Source organism: Caretta caretta, chromosome 25, assembly GCF_965140235.1.
Source record: "Caretta caretta isolate rCarCar2 chromosome 25, rCarCar1.hap1, whole genome shotgun sequence".
Lineage (NCBI taxonomy): Eukaryota > Metazoa > Chordata > Testudines > Cheloniidae > Caretta > Caretta caretta.
The window spans coordinates 7,736,688-7,760,239 of NC_134230.1; the positions used below are offsets into that span (position 1 = coordinate 7,736,688).

Genomic DNA, 23,552 nt, shown 5'->3' on the forward strand with positions numbered 1-23,552 from the left:
GAGGGAGGAAGGGCTCCCAGGTGGGTGGCGTTTTCTCCTGTAGGTCTCCAGGCTGCCTACGGTGCTCACCCACCCTGGGGCCAGGCAGCTGGGCCTGGCTGGGGTGAGCCGTGCAGTGACCTGTGCTGGCCCAGGGAACTGGAACGTAAAGCCCGGGGCTCGGACTGGCAGCGTGCTGTGTCCGCAGGGCCAGCTCTCTGGCGTGCCCCGTCCCTGCGCTGGTCCTGGGCGGCCACGATGGGCGTGAGCCATAGCTGGCGGTAACAACTCATGGTGTGTATGTCACGCTAGCGACCCGTGGAGCCGGCACGCTAGCAACCTGTGGGGGGCTCACACTAGCGACCCACGGGCCCAGCACACTAGCGACAAGTGGGGAACTCATGCTAGCGACCAATGGGAAGGTCACACTAGTGACCCGTGGGGCCGGCACGCTAGTGACCCATGGGGAGGTCACACTAGTGACCCGTGGGGCCGGCACGCTAGTGACCCATGGGGAGGTCACACTAGTGACCCTTGGTGCTGGCATACTAGTGGGGACATGAGCTCCTTGCACACTGTGGCCCACTGCTACATGACCCAGGGGGGAGCATGTGGCTGCCATGAGTGTGCCCTGTGCCAGGCTGGCTGGTTGCTGGGCACCCCACTGCTGCACGGCGACCGGGCCATAGGCATGGAGGAGGGGCCCGGGCTGACGTTCTGAACCAGGCTTAGGGCCCCGTCCTGTTCTCCTTGGTGCCCACGGAGCCTTTCCCTTTATGCCAGCAGCAGCTGGAGCAAGCCCCAGGACCTGGGCCCCAGCAGCCTGAAGCAGCTGTGGTGCCTCGATCCCAAGCTGGCGATGGCTTTACCACTGTGGCACCCAGACCTGCTCTGAGCAGGGGCAGACAACACAGGACCAGACATGCTGCCTGCCCCGGGAGCGCTGCCCCACCCCCTCCGGCCGGCAGAGCTGACCTGGGGCCAGCGCCCAGGGGAAAGGCTTGGGAGGAAAAGCCTGGTACAGAGGGAAGCCCCCGGAGCTGGGTGCTGAGCTTGGGTCTGCTCTGTCACAGCTCTGGGCACCTTTGGCACAGCGAGCTGCAAGCAGTGAAGGGCCTGCCAAGCTGTCCACAGGTCTGGTGCTCTCAGACAGCTCTGCAAAAGTCCCTGGGAGGACCTCTTCAGGGGATCAGCCCCCGCAGGGTCACACAGCCGCTGGGGTCAGCCCCTCGGCTTCACTGCTCCTGGGACCGAACCTCAGAGCCTTCAGCCCCCCTGGGTCATGCCGTGAGCTCCCCTCAGCGAGTCCACCTGGCTTGGACACCTGGGGAAGACTTGCACCCCCAAAGGGAGCAGTGCACCCCAACTTCCTGCCCCTGTAACAGCTGTCTGGAACACAGCGTAGAAAGTCCTTAGTTACCATAGAGAACAGAAAGTTACAGCAAAGTTCATCAGGGTCAATCCAGACCCTCTAAACCTTTCTCCCTGCCTCCAGCAGCCCACACTTACCTACCCCACCTGGTCCCTCCTCAGTCCTTTGTCCTCCAGCTGCTCACACTCGGCTGGCTTCTTAAGGAGGGTGGGCCGTTCAGGGTTGTTTGTTGCTAGGTGCCAAGAGTCCGGGCAATTGGAGTGACCATTGTCTTCTGGGACTGTCCATGGCCCCCAGGCAGCTAGGCATCCATCACGCCTGTATCTCTGGGTCTCTGCAAAGAGTAAACAACCCATCCCTCTCCCCCCAGTCAACATGCACCACCTAGGGGAAACTGAGGCACACACAATATTCATACAAAACATATGAAACAATATTCATACAAAACAATATGAAAAACTCACACAAGCAGAAGAGGCAGCCTGCGCTCAGAGGTAGCGCCTACATGTGCACTTGCCATGCTGGGAGGCGAGCGCTGACCGTATTCTCTTTAACCCCCATCAGAGTCAGGTGGAAAGAAGCTCGGTGTCTCATTTCACCTAAGGCACAAGTGTTCCGCACATCACCCCTGGTCTGGCCGTTCCTGAGCCAGCAGGAACGGCACTGATGGGCCGGCCGGCATTTCCACAAGGTGGGGTAAAGCTCCCCTTTTGGATGGAATGGAAAGGGTCCAATTTGCCCCCCATATGAAGGTCCCTCCCGTGGGAGGGGGAAGGTCCAATGTTGTGGGCTCGGCCCCTCTGGAAAACCAGGCCCCTTTTGTTCAGGTTCCCAACTCTGGATGGAGGAACTAACTTTCAGCCAATTTTTGGCCTCTTTTAATTCTTTTTAAACCTTTAAAAGTTTTCACTTGACCGTGTCCCTTTAAACCACTCACCCTTTCCGAGGAGCCCACAGCAGTTGCTTTGCTGGTTGCATGAGTGCAGCCTTCCTGCCGCACTGGCGTTTACCGGGTTTCCAACCAGTGTAGGATTTAGTTCACTGCACTGGAGTCACGTAGACCCTGGGGTGGCTCTGGTGTTCACTGGACCAGAGCCATGGGGGCTCTGGAGGGGCATCAGTCTGATACCTGGGTGTTGTCACATGTATTAAAGCAGGAAGAAAACTTCCTGGATGGTGTTTGTCTTTCCAGGCTGCAGATAAAAGCCCGTCCATACCCTCCTGAGTTGCAGAGATGAAGAAATTTGATGGTTGCATCCCTGGAATGATGTGAATAATTCACGGATGTTATTCTCTGCTTTTAATATTAAACAGGTCTATTTTTCTATGGTTGGGTGAGCAGAATTGTTCCAAAATGGAGGGGATGCAGCCACAGACTTCTTTCTTGGGTTTTTTACTTTGTTTAAATTATAGACCGAAGCTCTGATTTAAAAGAGCACATAGTGAGCTTTAGAATTATATATATTTATAAAATTAAGAAGGGATGGGGAATCTCAGATGATTCTCATAAAGTTGGCCTCATCTTGCATGCTGAATGCAACATGCTTGTAAAGTGTGTGTTCTGCACTCAATGTCTCCCGCCAGTGCGGGGGGGTCAACATAGACGATAACAGCCTACTACTGCTACTTATCCCTAACGGTTACCCCTCCAGCTCAAGTGATAGCAGTCTGTGTGTCTGTAGTAATGGTTGCAGACTCCAATCCTCCTGAGACATTGTTCACTTACTTGACTGGATTAAATGACTCGAGATATGGGATGGCGTTTGGGCAGAAATCTTTGACAGCCCTTTCCTGGAGGGATTGGTGTTTAATTTTCAGTGCAGTTCTGCACATCCTGGGTCTCCTGGGACCAGAAGCAGAAGTCCCGCAGTACGGTGCCTCCAGCTCTTTCCTGTCTGAGTCCCAGCCCATGCAGGAGCTGTAAGACCCTGTGATACTGGGAGGGAGATTTCCAGCCTGGCTTGGCAGCTCCAAGGGGCTAGGATAGCGCAGAAGCCAAGTGACCTTTCAGAGGAGCAGTCGTGGTTGTTGGGTGCTTACCTGAACTTGAACCGCCAAACTTTCGGAGCTTTCCTATCACTGCTTTCGTGTCGATGCCCCAGGGCAGGGCCCACAAAGGAAGTATGAGGCTGGGAGGTCAGGACTCCTGGGTTCTGTTCCCAGCTTTGCAGCAGGACTGCAGCCAAATCACTTCCCTTCCCTTTGCATCTCACTTGTTTGTGTTAATGGCTTAATTTTTGATCACGTCTGATTCTGGATAACACAACCTGTTAAATGCCACTCCTTTCTCCCTTACCAGCCCAGAGGGAGGTGAGCAACCTCTACCTCGCAGCCTTCCCATAGACTGTGTGTCAGCAGTGCCATGCCCTGGAGGGCAAAGCAAAAAATGGGTAGACAAGAGCATTTTGCCTTTGCAGAGATGTTAAGCTAATTCCAGTTGAATTCCAGGCATGCTGAAGATCCCATCGCTGGTGAACTGGAAATAAATAGTTCGTGCAACATTGGCTAAACAGCTAAAACAAAAAGCAAGACGGACACACACACACACACACACACACACCCATCTGTAGCCAGATGCCTTCATCAAACACTCTGGCTCTGTAGGAAAGTTGCAGACATGGGTGTCCGTGTAAGTTGGCGGGTGCCACCCCCCAGGCTGGGTCTGAGCCCCCCCTTCCCCCCACCCCGAGTGAGGCCCCACTAAATGCTTGATCTGTCTGTCCAGTTTCAGAGAGCGGGAGGATGTGGAAGTCCAGGACGCCAAGTCCCAGGCCAAGGCCAAGTGGTTAAGAGCATTCAACAAGGTTTGCATGCAGCTGCAAGAGGTGAGTGCACCCCTCCTGCCTCCACCAGCTGACAGGGGGCTGGCAGGGACCTGTTCAAAGAGGACTTAGACAAGACAGGTTGATGACTTTCCCTAGCCAGAGCAGCCCTGGGTTGGAATCGGACGGTAGATGACTCCTGGGGCTGTGGGGAGGGGGTTAGCAAGGGGTGGGGGTTAGCAAAGGCATGGCCTTGTGCAGCCCTGGCTCACTGGGCCTGGTGGGTCCCAACCGAGGGTGAAAGCCCCCCTAGCTTCTCCCATTTGCCCTTGCCGGAGATCATGGGCTCAGGGCCTCCTTGCCATCAGCTGGGCAGCACTGACCAAGCCACCCTCTATGGAAAGGAACAGGAGGTTTCTTCATCTAACTAGAACCTGCCTTTGACCCCAGTCCCATCCGCAGAGCAAGTACCGGGGCGGCTAGTGCACAGCCCTGGAGTGCTGGAGACTTGGCCAAGATGGCGGGTAGGGTGGCTGGGGGAACAGGAGAAGGAGCTTTGGGCAGAGCCGAGCGAGCCTTCCTGTATCACCGCATGCACCTGCCCAGCCCTGTGGCCCCTGCCCAGCAAAGCACTGAAGAGCTGCATGTTCCCAGTGAAGTCAGTGGCCCGTTTGCTGAACTGGGACTTCAGGATACGTCTACACAGCACAAGGTGGGCATGGGCCAGCCTCCCTGACCTGGCCTGAATCCAGCGGGCGTGGCTAAGCGACGACAGGCTTCGGAGTGGGCTAGCGGGCCCAGTGTGGACCCTGAGTCCGCACTGGGCTTGGGTTACCCAAGCTGAAGCCCCTGCTGTGCTGTCTTCCAGCTGTCAGCTGCACTCACTGGCTTCAGGCTAGCTCGGGTGCTGTGTAGATAGGCCCCTAGCCCCCAAGCAGGACTTCTTCCCCAGGAGAAGGGTAGAGTGCAGAGCACTGAAGCAGGGCTCACTTCTGGATGTGTCTGGTTCGTGCAGACGTTAATCTGTCCACGTGGCTCCCTCCCCCACCTCCACCCTCTGTCGCTTTTATTGAGTTGACCATTTTTTGTTCTGTTTTTAGACTCCATCCTCCATCTTTTCTTTTTCTTTTGGTTCCGGATTCGCCCCCCTGGGGCGTCGATTCCCCCCCCGCTGCTTCTCTTTTCAGTTGTTCACCACCCTGGCCCTTGTGGCCGCCTCTCCCCTCCCCGCGGGGCAGGGCGGTGGCCCGCATGCAGGTAAGCATGTTTGATTGAACCTGGACCCATGCTGCGTGTGCCCATCCTGCTGTGTGTGTGAGCGTGTGCGTCGGTGTGTGTGGGTGTGTGTGCACACGCAGGGAGGATGGGGTGCCACACTGAGGTGCCTTCCCTGGTGTTTGCTCCCGTTCTCCCCCAGGCTCTGCTGCTCCCCCATCTTTTTTCCCCAGTCCTGGCAAGTGAAAAATCAATTGGGAAAGCAAAGTCCTCCATGGATATCTGGTCTCTACCCACATCCCTCTGCAACAGCCCATCCCAGATATACTCAGCATCCCATAGGTGCTCTGCCAGTCCAGTGTCTTCCAAAAGAAAGACTGGACGGAACAGACCAGTCAAACCTTCAATTCATTTGCTTCCAGATTACCCCAGCACATGGTCCCTGTAGTTTGTGTGCTACCAGCAAAGGGTTAATCAGCTTTGTCAAACTGCTAGGCAACAGAGCTCCTTGCTAGAATCTGCATGGCCAGAGTGCTGGGCGTTTGGTTTCTCCTGCTCGTCTAGTTGAATTTAGCTTTTGGTTAAATGCGGCTGTTATTTTGCTCATTCATCTCAGGACTCTCTAATATATTTTATTACCAATTCAAACCCCTGTCCCCCAATCCACCTTACCCCCCCCCCACCATTTCTGCTGCACTGTGTATTGTTGTCCAACGCTCCCCATGTGTCTCCAAGCACTTGTTCGTCAACACAGGGAAGCCCCAGTAAATCTGCTGCTTGAGCCTCGCCCCAGCTAGCTGCCCGCCCTGGTTTACCTGCACGTCCGGGAGGCAGCGCTGACTCTGTCTGTCTGTCCTACAGGCCCGGGGAGAAGGATCTGGCGAGGCGAAGTCGCTGTGGTTTAAAGGCGGGTGAGTAACTGGGCAAACCTGAAACCTCTCTGTCTTCCAGCCCCATGGCATCTGCGAAAACCTGAGCCTGTTGTTGGGAGGAATGCTGATGTTCCCTAGCGTTGGCGGCTTGGGTGGGGGGCACCTTGGATACATGAGCCTTATGGAGTGGCCCTGTGGGGCGGGGAGCATTTTGGAACGAGATACATCTCCCTAGCCCACGACAGCCACAGCAGTGCCGTTTTTCAGAGATGGGCCTTTTCCGTAGGCCGTTCCACTGGGCACAGGTCAGTTACTGCAAAGGGAGCGTGGTGCAGATCTGCGAGCCCCCAGCAGCACCCATCCGGGATGCAAGCCAGCAAACGGCTCCACTTCTCCAGGGGAATGAATCGGGCAGAAAAAGCTGGGGAAGAAGAGGAAAGAGCAAGTGGATCTGGCTGTCACCGACCCCTCTGCTGCACCTTGCAGCAGGTTCCCACCCTCTTTCTGTGTTCTAAGTGCCCAGGATGTGCCAAGCCGCGACGCGTGTGATGCCCTTTGCTCTCTGGACATGCCACATTCGGTCCCCTTCCCGGGCGGCATGCCACAGTCCCATCTTCCAAACTGCTCGGGAAGGGCACTGCTTGTCAGACTTCCCCGGGGAAGAGGAGGCTTAGTTCCCCTAGGGTAGGGGTTCTCCGACTTTTCGACTGGTGACCCCTTTCACATACCAAGCCTCTGAGTGCGACCCCCCTTATACATTAAAAACACGTTTTTATATACGTAACACCATTATAAATGCTGGAGGCAAAGCGGGGCTTGGGGTGGAGGCTGACAACTCACAACCTCCCATGTAATAACTTCACGACCTCCCGAGGGGTCCCGACCCCCAGTTTGAGAGCCCCTGCCCTAGGGGCTGGCTGGCTGAGGTGAAGCAGCAGTGACATCTCTGGCTGAGGGCATGAGGCCAAGCTGCCAGCCATCCCTTGAGAGGCAGGGAGCTGTATCAGCCACACTTCCCCCATGACGGATACAGTGGGACCCTGCTTCCAGGGAGCTCTGGTCTCCTGGATCTGTGTGGAGAGACCCAGAATTAAAGAGTCAGAGAAGCCCCCACCTGCCAAGTCCCTCAGAAGACACATGGCTCAGCTGTGATGAATGGCAAGAGCATTCTGTACTGAGGCTGCTGAACATGGGCAGACCTGGTTCTCACTGGCTCCCATCCCAAGGCGGTGGCACTGGGTCTCCAGAACTCCTGGCCTGGCCTAAGTAGCTATTGGAGTGGGTCAGAAAACCAACAGGTTTTTCCCTGAGAGATTTCAAGTTTCTAACTGACATTTCAAAACAAAACAAGCCTTTTCATTTCCCCTTCCAGCCATTCCCTTGCTACAGCAAACCGTTCAACGACCCAGAACAAAATGCCAGTGTGAGGCAAAATGCACATTTGCGTTTTGAATTGACATTGCAACGTGAAATGCTTTATCTGGCTTTAAATTCAAAAGCCCAAAACAAAGCAGCCTTTTCAGTCAAAAGAACCACTTTGTTTAGTTTTGGAGTGTCACTTGGGGACAAAAATGCCCACTCTGACGTTTAGGGCAGGAAAGATCCAAAGATTTTGTCTGAATTGACACTTAAACTGTTAGAGAGCTTATTCCTTCACCCTCCCACTTCCCTGGTCCTTCTCGCATGAACAGAGAGCAACAATACCTGAAGTCCGAAGGTGCAAATAATTCAGTGTTTATTGGGGTGAACTTCCAGCAAGCTTAAATCCAAGTTCCTTTTTCTTTATTTTCTAATCCCAATTTACTTCCTGTTTGCCCCTAATTTATATAGTAATATTCTCAGCTATACCTTAACCAATCATTTTACTGAAATCTATCTAACCAATCCTAACATATTGTAACATAATTATCGAGCCAATTACATCCCACCACCTTAATTAGTTTACATGCAGCAAAATTAATCATACAGCAGACAGAAACAATTAGAGAGCCAGACAAATTAACAATAGAAAAGATAAAACATAGAGAAATGAGGGCTTCACAACCACAACTATTGAGAAGACAGGATGCTATCAAACTAAAAGTTTTCTTTAACCATCTTTCTCTGGAGGAAGGCGATAGGCATTATCAGGACAGGATTGTATTCCTAACAGCCCAATAGCACTTTATTTCAATGTGACGAGTTTGGAATGTGAGGACGTGACCCGTTCGCTTCCCAGCTTGTGGCTGCCTCTTCTGCCCTGCCAAAGGCAAAGGCCTTCGCCTACGAACAGGGCCTCAGACTAGCCTAGTGAGAGAAGGCCAATACACAGGCGGACTGTGATTTTGATTCTTTGTTTTATACCTCTATAACTAGCTAAGTGATAAAAACACACCTACATTCTTAGCGTAAATGGCCTTTACAGACATCTCTGAATATCTCTATCCTAACATAAACATTTCTCTTTCAACAAACCTGGGAGGTTTTAGTGGGAAAACGTTCTGCACAAACTAGTTACAGCAGCTGTAGTAGTAACAGAGATTGCACCCTACAGAGCCTTCTAGAGCGAGGGGGCTGGATCATCCGCTCCTGGGCACCTCGCGTCATTGTTCACTTCTGTGCAAAGTAGGGGCAAAATGCTGCCCCTGACTCAGAAACCCCAAAGCCAGCCCTGGTGTGCAGCATTTTCCATTGAAACCAGCATAGGAGCAAAGTTCCAAGAACCACCATTGACAAAAGACCGAAACTTACTGAAATTCACATTTGTGTTCTTCAGAATAAACCCCCTTTCTCAGTGGAAGGCTGAACACTGGCTGAGTCCCTCCCCGTTCACACTGGTGTGAGCGAACCCCGAGCAAGGCCCTTGGAGTGATCGTCCCTGCCCCGAGCCAGTGTTTGTGGTCTCCCTGCACGGCCCCACTTCCCACCCCCCGCCCTTTCACTGCTGCATAGCTGCTTCTGTGGTCCCGGTGGTCTCTCCCTGGCCGTGCGACTGCAGGGTCTCTTTGACGGGGAGGGGGACATGCGCAGGAGCGGCTGGTGACTCTTGTGCACGGTGTCAGACCGTGCTCTGTTCCCCTCTGTCTGTCTCTCAGGGACAAACCCACCTGCCATGCAGGATGGATCTGGAGAGCCTGGGCAGGAATGGGCACAACAGATGGGCTCAATGCTGGGGCAGCTGGGTGGGATCTGGTGCTTTGATCTACAGGAAATCCGTCTGTCTGATCGGGCAGTTCCTTCTGGCCTTCCACTCTGTGGCTTGAAGGGGGCTTGGGGCAGGGTGTGGGCCAGCCGGGGCCAATGGACCCAGCACTACATTGACCCATCTGCTGTCCCCCCTGCGGGGCAGGGACACAGGTAGGGCAGGGGCTGCTTCACACAGTAGTGCGGCGCATCTCCGCTGCCCACTGGGGAGACGCCGCCTCACCCTGGCATGCAGCCCGGGAACACCTGCCAGGTGCTGGGCAGGGCACAGGCCCCTCTGTGTGTGTGCGTGGGTGTCTCGATTGGTCTCCCCTTCCTGTCCCGCCCGCTCTGACTCTTGTCTCTCTTCCAGGCCTGGCGGCGGTCTGATCATTATTGACAGCATGCCCGACATACGAAAGAGAAAGCCAATCCCCCTAGTTAGCGATTTGGTGAGGCTCCTCCTAACGCCGCTGGCTTCCCCGGCTTGTCTGCTCTGTCCTGCTGGAGTGCGCCGCGGATCTGGCCCGAGCCGGGTTAACCAAAGGGATGGTGCGGCTGCCGCTCTGAGGAGGGGGCCTCTCTTAGCATCAGTAGCGGCCTCCCCGCTCGCCCGTCAGTGGCTCCCTCCTCCCTTAATCCGGCTCAGGCGCTCTTCGCCCCGTTTGCCTCGCTTGCTCTGTTTAACACGGCTGTGTTTCTGTTCTCTTTCCTGTGGTGCTGGCTGGCTGGGTTGTACCGCAGGGGAGCGGCGGTAAAGTTTCTGCGTTGCATTGACAGCATGCCTGATATTAAGCCTGGACGCAAATCCCTCCCACTAGTCAGCGATCTGGTGAGCTCGTGGTCTTCCTGGTTAAAGAGAGAGCACCCTTTGCATCACCTGCCCAGTCCTTCCCTCCCGCACCCAGCCCAAAACCTCCACCGAGCCCCAGCAGGCTGCCTCCAGCGAGGCATCTGGATCACAGGGCAGGGAGGGGCACAGGACTGGGGTGTGGCGGGCATGCCTGGTAGTTGGAGCAGGAGTCAGGGCCAGTGGTTAGAGCGGGAGTTGGCAGCCAGGAATCAGAGCCCAGCATCAGAGCCAGGGTCAGAGGCTGGAGCCGAGGGTCAGGACTGGGTTATCTCAGGGGAGGCAAGGCCGGGGTAAGGCTGAGGTCAAGGCATGAGCAGGGCTGGGTTCCAGACAGGTACGGGAGCTGTTGCAGCCGTGTGTGAATGCGCTGAGCAGCTGCTGAACTGCTGCTGGGCTTAAGAGCCGGTCTGCGGCCTCTTTCCCCCGTCAGGCAGCCGATACAGAGAACCGCGTGGGTGAGGCCCTGATTCCTGGCAGCCTGGGTGTGCCGGTGCCGGAACCATGTCTCCGAGCGGGCGTCACTCCCTGGCTGCATGGATGGCACAGGCTCCTCCAAGCACAGAACGAGCATGTGAAAACCTAGCAGTCAGCTGCCCCCCGACAGCGGCCCCACCTGCCACAATGCTGACCCACTGGAGCCCTTCTTAGGCGTGCTAAGAGGAGAGAAACCCAGGCCCCGGCGAAGCCCAGGGGAGCTTGGTCACTGACTTCTGTGGGGCCAGATTTCACCCCAAGTCCATTCAGATATTAGCCTCTCCGCAGCAGCTGGGCCTGCAGCTGGGGACATCCAGCAGTGTGAAGGCCTCTTCTTGGACACGCCTGGGAGACTTTGCCCTCCAGACGCTGTCTGAGTGAGTGTGTATGAATTGCAGGGGGGCTGGGGGAGAACCAAGACATGGAGAAGGCAGGGGAAATCCTGACCGTCTCAACCATCAGCTGAGAGAAAGCCAGGAAGCAAAGTGACTTGGCTCGGAGAGAAGGAGCAGGGTTGGGTCAGGTGTCCCGGCTTGGGGCCTACCTCTGTTCCCTGTTCACCCTGCGTTGTGGCTCACTGAGGTTTTCACAGCCAGGCTGGACAAACCCCTGTCAGGGCCAGTCTAGGTTCACAGGGTCCTGCCTCAGTGCAGGGGGCTGGACTAGGGAACCTCTCCAGGCCCCTTCCAGCCCGACATTTCTGGGATTCCCAGGGACTCCCCTGTTGGGAGTGAAAAGAAAAGGAGTACTTGTGGCACCTTAGAGACTAACCACTAACCAATGTAGCTCACGAAAGCTTATGCTCAAATAAATTGGTTAGTCTCTAAGGTGCCACAAGTACTCCTTTTCTTTTTGCGAATACAGACTAACACGGCTGTTACTCTGAAACCTGTTGGGAGTGTCACTTTCTGCCCTTGAAGAAAGTGGGCCATTAGCTCCGCAGAGCTGGCCCATGGGGGTCTGCCCCCCAGCCCCTCGGGTTCCTAGGCAATGAGTCAGCCTGCTCAGAGAGCGCGGAGGAGGTCACTGTTCCAAAGGGTGCTGTCTCTTTAACAGAGGTTCTAGGGGCCTTGTCCAATACGGGGCATCAGTCCGAGTCCTTCTGTGGTAACATTTGGTTTCTAGTTTTGTTCCCAGATCCCTTCACAAGGGCAGTGGAAATCTTCCCAGCACATAGACGGCACCACCCAGCGCATTCCCGTAGTTCCCCGCACAGAGACCGCACCACCCAGCACGTTCCCGTAATTCCCAGTGCATAGACGGCACCACCCAGCGCATTCCCGTAGTTCCCCGCACAGAGACCGCACCACCCAGCACGTTCCCGTAATTCCCAGCGCATAGACGGCACCACCCAGCGCATTCCCGTAGTTCCCCGCACAGAGACCGCACCACCCAGCACGTTCCCGTAATTCCCAGCGCATAGACGGCACCACCCAGCACGTTCCCCTAATTCCCAGCACATAGACGGCACCACCCAGCGTGTTCCCCTAATTCCCAGCACATAGACGGCACCACCCAGCACATTCCCGTAATTCCCAGCACATAGATGGCACCACCCAGCACGTTCCTGTAATTCCCAGCACATAGACGGCACCACCCAGCGTGTTCCCCTAATTCCCAGCACATAGACGGCACCACCCAGCACATTCCCGTAATTCCCAGCGCATAGATGGCACCATTCAGGACACTCTCGTAATTCACAGTGTATATTCCACTTTATGGAGCACAGCCCCATAATTCAGAATCTCCATACCATTAGAGTGAGCGTGCTTTTCTAATTTAAGCTGTGTACACCACAATATACAACACACACGCACCCATAAGTAGCAGTACATACCCTTACAACCGGTGCCTTCCTGTAATTAACTTCTCTAACCAACACGCTCCCGTAATTCACAGACTATATACCATTACGTGCTCTGCTGTAATTCACAGTATATTGCAGTGCCAAGGCCCAGTCAAGCTCCCCTCAGTGCAGACCCCACACGTTACACACAGCCTGCTTGGTGCTATTTTCACTGGTGACAAGTACAAAATTTGAAACCGGACCCCTTGTTGCCTTCTCACCTAGGCTCCCCCTTTGCCTTCCCCTTCCTCTCTTTAATCCATTGGTTGGGGTTGTGCTTTGCGCCCCGCCCCAGGGATTCTGTTCTCCTTGTGTTTCTCTCCACGCAAGCTGCCTCGCCTCGCCTTGTTCCTTTGCTGCCTTGTCCACGTGGTGCCTGCGTGCTGCTCTCCCCTGGCCCTGGGGTGGGGGGGGGGCAGCTGCTGCTGATGCCCCTGTGCTGAGTGGTGTTTGTCTCTTTGTGTTGGTGATGGAGCGATCCTGGGCTGGGTGGCGAAGGGAAGGTGTGTGCCCTGGGCTGTAGTATGTATAGGGGGATACGGACAGCGGGAAAGATGCCCTGTGCTTGTGATGGGGGCTGGGGGTGGCCTCCTGGTGACTCGCTGCACTGGGATGCATTTTATCCCCATCCACCATGGATAGCTTTATCTCTGTAGCAGCCGGGCTCCCTTCCTTGGGTGATCCCTTAAACCCCAACCGCGTAGAAAGATTCCCATAGACTCCACTGAGCTACAAATCGGGCGCTAGACGCCCAGGAAGCAAGCTGGCCCTGCCCGGCGGCTGTGCCCAGGCGAATAAAGATGGGAGTATGCACCCTCTCTTCTCAGAGTGAAGAATGTGCTGTTGCCCTAAAGGAGTGGCAGAAAGCCCCCCGGCCCCCCACCAAACCCTATCGCTGGCTCAGAGCCATACCTGAATCTTAAACCTGCTTCCTCTGGTGTATGCCTAAGTTTTGTTACACCCATGCTCAGCCACCATGAAACACCTGAGGGGTGGGGGGTCCATGCAATAGCTGAGGTACAGAATGCAGCTAGTTCCAACTCCTGGCTGAGAGTGGGGAAAAGCAACAGAGAAATGTCCAGAAGTGGGTTAGCGTTTGGTGCCGTCTATTTACCCATTGACTCCCTGTGACAGAGAGGAAAGAAGTAGGACTTGACTTCCCTGTGTGAAAGGGCTGATATAACTGTCTTTTGCTTTCCATCCCTCTGGCTCTGGGCTCCCTCGCAGGCTATGGTAAGTCCTGCATTGTTTCTCGCACTTGAGTTTCCTTCCTTGTCCTGTTTCTTGCAGAAAATATTCGGGGCTTTAATATAAACTGCCAGGCTCCTGCGCAGCTCCCACGTGGCATGGCCGGGGACGACAGAGAGTTGTAGATTCTGGCCAGGAGGGGGTCGGGGGGAGGAGCTGGAGGTCAATTCAAGACCACCCCAAACTGTTTGAATGGGAATGAAAATTGAGGCCAGTGTGGGCTGGTGAACTGGGTCCTGTCTGGCGACATGCTGCAAAGGCCACCTGAGTTGAGGGCCAGGCAGGTGTCTTACACCTGGCTTTGAGGAGCTTGCCTGTTGTCAGAGATGAGGTCTCTGGGCTTGAACGGTTGTCCTGCTTTGGTAGCTACCATGTGACAAATCCTGAACCCGCCCTTTCCCCGCCCAAGCTTTGGCCCATACGCCTATAGGGCTCGTGGCCTTGGCGTGCTAGTCATTTCATCCACCCCCTGCTGCAGCAGCAGCTCCCAGGACCAGACTGAATGCGTCCCACTGGCCTGCTGAGTACTTTGGCCATCGGGCCTGGGAGGGGCCCGGCACTGCTGGGGAATGTCCCTAGAGATGCTCTGGAGATGCTGCTGTTTCCACCACACTGAGGAGCTGGGCATCTTGACTTGGGACCTTTGCTTTTAAAAGCCCACCCGCTGGGGGGCGGGGCTGGCTGTGACTCCTCCCTGCTGATACAGCGGTTTGGTTGTGTTTCACTCCAACAGTCGCTGGTCCAGTCCAGGAAAGCCGGAATCACGTCAGCACTAGCATCAAGCACCTTAAACAATGAAGAGCTAGTAAGTGCCACCCCTCGGCATGTCTCACTCTGCTGCCGCAGGCTCCAGACACGAGCCTGTCAGACTGCACGAGCAAAGCAGGGTCAGGCGGGGTCGTCTGTGGGACGGGACCCTGCCACGGGTCTGCAGGGAAGCGATGCAGATGAGTCAGCGCTGAACCAGGGTGGTTAGCAGGGGCTCTGTGCAGTGAGAGGTGTCATCTCTCAGAGGGGCAAAACTAACCAGCCTGCTTGTGGCTGTTAAAGCTCTCCCAGCTGGGGTATGAAGTGGGCTAATCCCAAGGAAGGTCGTTGCATTCTGACCACTTGTTCTGGTGTCCTTCATTGCCCATCCCATTGCTGCACGCTGTTAAGCAGCAGCTGCGTCTCACCCCAAAGCTGGCTGCACATCAGTGGCAGGGGAAGGTCTGCATGCCCAGTACTGGAGGGATGGAGACCACTGTCTATAAGCCCCATCTCTGGGGTCTCTCGCTGGCTGGGAGCAGCCCTGCCCCTCTCAGACAAGAGCCTGCCTGGTGTGAGCGTTTTCTCCTTTCCCCCGCCCCACTTCTTTGCTTAGAAAAACCATGTTTACAAGAAGACCCTTCAAGCCTTAATCTACCCCATCTCCTCCACAACACCCCACAACTTCGAGGTCTGGACCGCCACCACCCCCACGTACTGCTACGAGTGCGAGGGGCTGCTGTGGGGCATCGCCCGGCAGGGCATGCGCTGTACGGAGTGCGGGGTGAAGTGCCATGAGAAGTGCCAAGACCTGCTCAATGCAGACTGCCTACAGAGTAAGGGGGTGCAGCCTCTCTCTTCCTTTGGCTTCTGTGCCTTTGATGTCTTACAGACCCCCATGCAGGGGGCCCGAGGGTGGTGGGGGAGGGTCTTACGTATCCCCATTAACTCTTTAATGCCAGCACGGAATGACTTCTTGGGTGGGGGCCACCCCTGTGCGAGTGCTCCCCAAAGGCAGCCTGTCCCAGAATCTCCCCTCTTCATTGTTCCCCTCCCAATCACCTCCAGGAGCGGCTGAGAAGAGCTCCAAGCATGGGGCAGAGGACCGGACCCAGAACATCATCATGGTGCTGAAGGACCGCATGAAGATCCGGGAGCGGAACAAGCCCGAGATCTTCGAGCTGATCCAAGAGATCTTCGCCGTCTCGAAAGCCACCCACACCCAGCAGATGAAGGCCGTGAAGCAGAGCGTGCTGGACGGCACCTCCAAATGGTCGGCCAAGATCAGCATCACAGGTAGGTGCAGGGCCAGGCTGACGTGCCCTGCCAGCTCTGGACATGCACCTCTGAGCGAACACTGATAGAGGGGGATGGGAGTCGAACCTGCAGCCCCCTGGAGAGCCCTGGAGGTCCCCATCACACCGAGATATGCTGGAGCTGAGACCGTTCAGCACCACGGCACAGGGACACCCTGCCAGCTTCCTAACTCCAGGCCAGGCGCCCAGCATGCTGTGTGTTGCCTTGATCCACTGGAAATTGGCTAAGGACAGAGCATTGCATGCTGGGACCTGAAGTCTGCATGGGCTGCATCTCCCTGTTAATGAGGCTCTCGATTCCCAGGGCTATGTGTGCAGGTCTCTGGAGCCCAGCTTTGTTCCCTGCTGTGGATCTCGCAGCAGGATAGATCAGGTCCCTCGTGCATCAAGGGGTAGATATTCTTCCGCTGTCATTAGCCCATTGCAGAGACTGTGCCAGGTGCATGCAGCTGAGAGGAAATTAACCCCGCGCTTTCCTCCCTTTGGGAGCCCAGGAAGCACGTGTCTCCAGTGCGGCTTTTGGTGAAAGGAAATGAATTCCCATTAGAACCTGCACCAATCCAGCTGGATGCCTGGATCCAGCCCTTGCAATGGATCCCAAGCAAGCCAAGTCAGTCTCCTCTTTCGAGCGCTGGCTGATTTGAAAATCGCATGTTGCCCGGTTGTTCTGTATTTGCCATTGATTCCTGTTTTTATTTGTTCTCTCTGTTGTGTGTGTATTGTGTCTCTGTGGGGCTGGCTGGTGCGTGGTGCCGTGTGTGTGCATATAAACATTTGTGCCTCTGTGCGCATGGGGTGTGTGTTGTGTTATAGTTGTCTGTGCCCAGGGCCTGCAGGCAAAGGATAAGACAGGCTCCAGTGACCCGTATGTTACTGTCCAGGTTGGAAAGACGAAAAAAAGGACTAAAACGATCTATGGAAATCTAAATCCGGTCTGGGAGGAGAATTTCCATTTGTAAGTTACATCCTACTCCCAGTCCTACCTCTCTAGTCCGCAGGCCTGCCCTACAGCGTGGGGAGCCGTGTGTCACGGAGTCCCTGGGCGATGCTCTGGAACTGCTCCCCATGAAGCCAGTCAGGACTCTGGGGCAGTCGCCTTTCTGTGAGCAGCCTGTCTTCAGGACACGCAGCTCACTCAGCTTCCACCTTCCTGGGTCTGACCTCGGAGCATTCAGCATCCTCTGCCCCTCCGTGCGCTTCCCACAGCGAGTCCGCTCAGGCGGGGCTCCTGGGGAAGCCAGAGGGTCCTGCACCCCAACTTCGCAGTCAGACGTGACTCTCAGCCAGCCAGTAAAACAGAAGGTTTATTAGATGACAGGAACATGGTCTAACACAGAGCTTGCAGGTGCAGAGAACGGGACCCCTCAGCTGGGTCCATTTTGGGGGGCAGTGAGCCAGACAACCACGTCTGCACTTCACTCCATGTCCCAGCCAGCCCCAAACTGAAACCCCCTCCAGCCCCTCCTCCTCTGGGCTTTGTTCCTTTCCCGGGCCAGGAGGTCACCTGATTCCTTTGTTCTCCAACCCTTCAGCTCTCACCTTGCAGGGGGGGAAGGGCCCAGGCCATCAGTTGCCAGGAAACAGGGTGTTGGCCATTCTCTGTGTCCAGACTCCTGCACACACCTGCCCTCTAGGGCTCTGCAATGATCATACACCCTTACTCCACCCCCTAGATACTTAAGAACTGCATAGGGGAAACTGAGGCACCCCCACACTATTCAGAGGAAACATTAAGAACAGTCCCACTTCGTCACATCTCTCCCCCCTTCGAGATCGAACTGAGCGGGGTCACTTTAGCCGGTGACCTGGGGAAGTTCGAAGCCACCAACGTTCCCATGGATGCCCCAGCATCTCTCCCATTCCTTGGTAGGAGTTACACCAGGCCCTTCCAGTTTCACGCCCTCCCTTAGGTCAGGGGTGGTCGATAGCACTCGCAGGCCGCATGTGGGAAGGTTTATGCAGCCCATGCCCTTTGGCCACCCCAAGAATGTCTCCCCATTGACCATCACCTTCTGCTCCCACTGGAGGTCCGGGGGGCCTGGCCCCAGGAAACTCCACACAGACATATAGGTTGGGGTCAGGAGTGGGAGCCTGTCCACATCCCCAACTATCTGGCCGACGGAGTCTATGGCGTTGGGACCCAGCAAGGGAGGTAGACACCGGGGCTTTTCCGCAGGGTCCCCTTGGTTCAAATCGCCAGCCTGCTCAAAGGCAGTGAGGTGGGCATCCACACACACCCCCCTTAACCAGGGGCAGCAATTTAGTCTCGAGGTTCCCTGCGGAACTGGCCCCCCGGGATCTATCCCCACTCACCCCGGGGAGGTCCCCTAGGCCTCTCCGCTCCCCCACCGCCAGTTCATCCTGCTGCTGCTTCTGCAGCTCTTTCTCGGGCTCTCGCTGTCTCCCACGGTCCTCTTGCTCTCTCAGACTCAGCTCCAGTCCCGTCCGTCTCGATCCCCCGATGGGGAACCCGATCGTGAAGACCCTCATCTGGTCGGGGTCAGGAACCTTGGGAATGCCTGGCTCCCACTCCAGCTGCTCCCAGATCCTGCTATAGCCCCAGTTGGGGTCAGGAATCTGTTCCTTAGAGCGGTCATCCTCCTCCAGCTGCATGATTAACTGTGCTTTGGTGAACTTTCCAACGCTCAACCCTCTCTTTTTGCACAGGGTTACAATGTCCTTCTTAAGGAGACGGTGACAGGCCATCACGCCGCTCCTCCCAAGTTGTTTTGGACTCACAGGCCCGTGTGTTCTCAGCTCCCCATGGTTTCCAGGGAGAACCCCTAGTGTGCCAGCCCTTCTCGAGGTCACCACCTCTTTGCCAGGGTCGAGCTGCAGACTCCTCCGCCCCTGAGACTGCTCACTGCAATCCCCAGGGGAACCCTGTTACTGCACAGTCCTTCTCGCTGGTCACACACTCCCAGGGGTTAACCGCCCCCCGAAACCGCTCCTCTCTGAGCCTTCAGCAGGCCTGGTCCTCAGCAATCCCCCTTCGTGTTACTGCTCCCCAGTCACTTACTGCAGGAAGCGCCATCCACGGGGTGCAGTACATCCCACCGCTGCCACCAGTTGTCACGGAGTCCCTGGGCGATGCTCTGGAACTGCTCCCCATGAAGCCAGTCAGGACTCTGGGGCAGTCGCCTTTCTGTGAGCAGCCTGTCTTCAGGACACGCAGCTCACTCAGCTTCCACCTTCCTGGGTCTGACCTCGGAGCATTCAGCATCCTCTGCCCCTCCGTGCGCTTCCCACAGCGAGTCCGCTCAGGCGGGGCTCCTGGGGAAGCCAGAGGGTCCTGCACCCCAACTTCGCAGTCAGACGTGACTCTCAGCCAGCCAGTAAAACAGAAGGTTTATTAGATGACAGGAACATGGTCTAACACAGAGCTTGCAGGTGCAGAGAACGGGACCCCTCAGCTGGGTCCATTTTGGGGGGCAGTGAGCCAGACAACCACGTCTGCACTTCACTCCATGTCCCAGCCAGCCCCAAACTGAAACCCCCTCCAGCCCCTCCTCCTCTGGGCTTTGTTCCTTTCCCGGGCCAGGAGGTCACCTGATTCCTTTGTTCTCCAACCCTTCAGCTCTCACCTTGCAGGGGGGGAAGGGCCCAGGCCATCAGTTGCCAGGAAACAGGGTGTTGGCCATTCTCTGTGTCCAGACTCCTGCACACACCTGCCCTCTAGGGCTCTGCAATGATCATACACCCTTACTCCACCCCCTAGATACTTAAGAACTGCATAGGGGAAACTGAGGCACCCCCACACTATTCAGAGGAAACATTAAGAACAGTCCCACTTCGTCACACCGTGTGTTCCTTCTTCTCAGTCACCCAGGTCTGCAGCTTGATTTGCATCCGCACTGCACAATGACAGGACTTGGACCAAGTCACAATGGGTTTTGAGCTCTGTCCGATACCCCGTCCTCAGACCTGGGACCAGCACGCTTGCTGACCTGAGTCAAACTGATTTGTGTGCAGCCCGAAGGGGGGTGTGGGCTGAAATTGGAGTCAGAAAAGCGGGCTTAGCGTACTGTGTAGACATTCCCCTGCCATACCGACCCCTGGTGTGCACTGGGCTCACTATATCTGGGATGGATTTTCTCCGGGGGTCAGTTTCTTCTGGTTGTTTCCAAACCCTGGTCAGGAATTTGGAGGGGACAGCCTCTCCCCCATGACGTTACTGCACTTAATAACCAGCACTGGAGGGATTGGCTGGCCTGGGGCTTTGGGTCCTGTGGCTTCATGCCGCCTGAATGCTTGATCTTCCCACCCTTCCTGCAGGAGACCCTTGTATGACCTGAGCTTTGTGCTAGCTCTCTCTGCCGGATGCCCCAGGAGGCGGAATTCCAGCTCTCCTGGGCCAGGATTGACACTGGACGGTTCACCCCTATTTAGAAAGCCTGCACAAGGTCCATGCATGCACTTAAGCCCAGTGCATGGGCCTTGTGGGAATTAAAAAGTGCATCCGCACGCCAGCACTGTTTCTCGACGGTGGGGAATTGCAGGCTCAGAGGATGCTGGGCCAGGGGCAGTTACCCACCCCCAGCACTCCCAGGAGCCTTTTGCAATAGGTCTGAGGGAGCTCCCAGTTGAAAGGCTGGGTTTTGCTGGGGGATAGGGGAGGGGGTTTTTTGCTAGGAATGCCCCATTCCTGGAGGCTACCCTGGTTCACGTCATTGCTCTGGGAATTTCTCTGTCCTCTCCCGAACCCCAGCGAATGCCATAACTCCTCCGATCGGATCAAGGTGCGGGTCTGGGACGAGGACGACGATATCAAGTCCCGCGTCAAGCAGCGCTTTAAGAGAGAATCCGATGACTTTCTGGGCCAGACGATCATAGAGGTCCGGACACTGAGCGGGGAGATGGATGTCTGGTACAACTTAGGTAATTCACTAATTACCTATACAACCCTAGGGCCCGCTCCGGCCCCCGCGCCAGTCAGTGACCCGCTCCCATTGATTCCACTGGCTGCGACTCTGTGGTATGTAGCGATTTCAGTGCAAACAAGGTTGAAAAGCTTTTCAGAGTTAGCAAGTCAGAGTGTAGTCGCTATTTATCATTTCCATGGCAGGTGCAATTCATTGTATTGTATTTATTTGTTACTGCATCATTGGACAGAGGCCCCAGGGCTGGCAGGGACCTCCCAGGCCCCCGAGTCCAGTCCCTGCTAGCGCAGGCAGCGCCGGCTGATAATCCTGCTCTGACACACGTCACACTCCATCCTCAACCCAGCTGGGTCCTGTGTCCCCAAAGCTCCTCTGGGGAGGCTGCTCCAGAGCCTCTCTCCTCTGACGGTTAGAAACCTGCATCTGTCCCTGGCCGGTTTATCCCCGTTCGTTCTTGTGTCCCCCTCCGTGGCGTCCCCATGTATGTATCGAAAGCAATCAGATCCCCGCCCAGCCTTTATTCTGCCGGGCTGTACAAGGCAGGTTCTTGTCTCCTCTCGTGAGGTAGGCCCCACATTCCCCTGATCACCCTAGGAGCCCTTCTCAGCACCTGCTCCATCCTTCACCGGGGGTGACCGGAACTGGAGGCAGGAGTCCAGACAAGACTAAAGCTCCAAAATTCATTGTTGTTTGTGTTATAATACCACCTACAGGCCCCATTGTGCAGGGTGCTGTACATACACGTAGCAGGAGACAGTCCTCACCCCGGAGAGCTACAGCTGAATAGACCAAGGGAACAGCATTATCCCCTTTTACAAACAGTAGCTGAACCCAGCAATTTGCCCAAAGCCCCCAGGGCATAGCCAGGCATTGAACCAAGCCTGCCTACATGCCAGGCCCGGGCTGCACCCCCCAGGCCAGCTTTTTCTGCTGCCGTTTGCTATTGTAAAGGGCCACCAGTGAGCTAATGCTTCCTCTGCTTCCTGCTCTCTGGTCCTCAGACAAGCGGACGGACAAGTCAGCCGTGTCCGGAGCCATCCGGCTGCACATCAGCGTGGAGATAAAGGGAGAGGAGAAGGTGGCACCGTACCATGTGCAATACACCTGCCTGCACGAGGTGAGCCGTGCCCCAGGGGCCCCCACCCCACCCTGCCCTGCTGCCTTTTATCGTCAGAACGTTGGTTTTAAAATGTCTTAACGTTTCAAGTGAATTTGAACAGCCTGGTCTGGGAGCCCCAGAGAGCGAAGGGCTCCCGTCCTCTCCAGAGTGGGTGCAGCATGGGCACAGATTCTGTCACACACTGCCCCATGCCAGCGTACCTCACCTGGGACTCGAAGGGACCGTGTAGGGAGCTTGGTCTCCAGGGCTAGTGGACCTGTCTTCCTAGGGCATCTGTTTATATCGCCCCCGGCCCCCCCAGGATCTGAGTATCCCTGCCCACTACCAGCTACAGCCCGAGTCTCCACCATGGCACCAGGTGCACCCGTGCCAATCAGAAAGGCAGTGTTCTTGCAGCCACTTTCCCTGGTGCAGATGCTTACCAGGGCGCCAGAGAACTGAGCTCTCCGTTCACAGTGTCCGCTCAGCAGGGCCCGGCCTCTGATACACACAGCAGCGAGATAATCCCTCCCCAGACCCACTCGTACTGATTCTCCAGTTTAAGCCTTTCCTAGCAGTGATCCTGAGGGCTCTCTTCTGTCCCGTGCGTTAGAACCTCTTCCACTTCGTGACGGACATACAGAACAACGGGGTGGTGAAGATCCCCGAGGCCAAGGGGGATGACGCCTGGAAGGTGTACTTCGACGAGACGGCCCAGGAGATAGTGGACGAGTTCGCCATGAGATACGGGGTGGAGTCCATCTACCAGGCCATGACGTGCGTCTCTCCCATTTTCTCCCTGTTTGTTTGAAGGGGTTAAATTAACACTGGGCAAGGGGTAAAGATACAGGGTCAGATCCTTGGCTGGTGTCACCAGGGGCAGCTCCCTTGAAGTCAATGAGTGGAGTTGATTGACACCAGCTGAGTCCTGCCCTGTGCCATGGGAGGGGAGAAAGGCGTGGAACGTCCCTCTCTGCGCAGGGCCTGGGATCCCTCATCCCCAAGAGCCCCTGGCACTGGTGTCCACTTGCTTTCCCCGCATGGGGTGGGTGCAGAGCGTTTGGTTAGTCCAAGCCCAGGGGGCGGGTGCCCCTGCACTCCCCGGTGTTAGCAGGGAGCGAGTTCAGCCGTTCAGACAGACACATGGAGCCTGCAGCGTCCCTCCTCCAGCTGGCTGCTACGGAGTCGCCCCCGACGGGCGGGGGGAGAGGCGCATGCCACCGCGGAGCGTCAGATTGGTTCTGGTTTTAAGAGAAAGGTGCAGGGCACAGTCTGCTCCCAAACATACACACTGCACACAGCCTACGCACACTGCACACAGCCTACACACACTGCACACAGCCTACACACACTGCACACAGCCTACGCACACTGCACACACACACCCTACACACACTGCACACACACACCCTACGCACACTGCACACAGCCTACGCACACTGCACACACCCTACACACACTGCACACAGCCTACGCACACTGCACACACCCTACGCACACTGCACACACACACCCTACGCACACTGCACACACACACCCTACATACACTGCACACACCCTACACACACTGCACACACACACCCTACACACACTGCACACAGCCTACGCACACTGCACACACACACCCTACACACACTGCACACACCCTACGCACACTGCACACACACACCCTACACACACTGCACACACCCTACACACACCCTACACACACTGCACACACACACACC

General features: G+C 56.0%; 1 protein-coding gene across 1 annotated transcript in view; it reads left to right on the forward strand.

Moving 5' to 3' along the window:
- Window positions 1–23,552, forward strand: part of UNC13A (unc-13 homolog A) — a 129,395-nt gene that overhangs the window by 58,444 nt on the left and 47,399 nt on the right. The window contains exons 11-21 of the mRNA XM_075123302.1: window positions 4,077–4,176; window positions 6,190–6,239; window positions 9,736–9,814; window positions 13,763–13,768; window positions 14,517–14,588; window positions 15,147–15,366; window positions 15,599–15,826; window positions 16,660–16,801; window positions 20,555–20,724; window positions 21,728–21,843; window positions 22,439–22,602. Of these exons, the coding sequence (XP_074979403.1) occupies window positions 4,077–4,176; window positions 6,190–6,239; window positions 9,736–9,814; window positions 13,763–13,768; window positions 14,517–14,588; window positions 15,147–15,366; window positions 15,599–15,826; window positions 16,660–16,801; window positions 20,555–20,724; window positions 21,728–21,843; window positions 22,439–22,602 (1,347 nt within the window). The remainder of the gene's footprint in view (window positions 1–4,076; window positions 4,177–6,189; window positions 6,240–9,735; window positions 9,815–13,762; window positions 13,769–14,516; window positions 14,589–15,146; window positions 15,367–15,598; window positions 15,827–16,659; window positions 16,802–20,554; window positions 20,725–21,727; window positions 21,844–22,438; window positions 22,603–23,552) is intronic.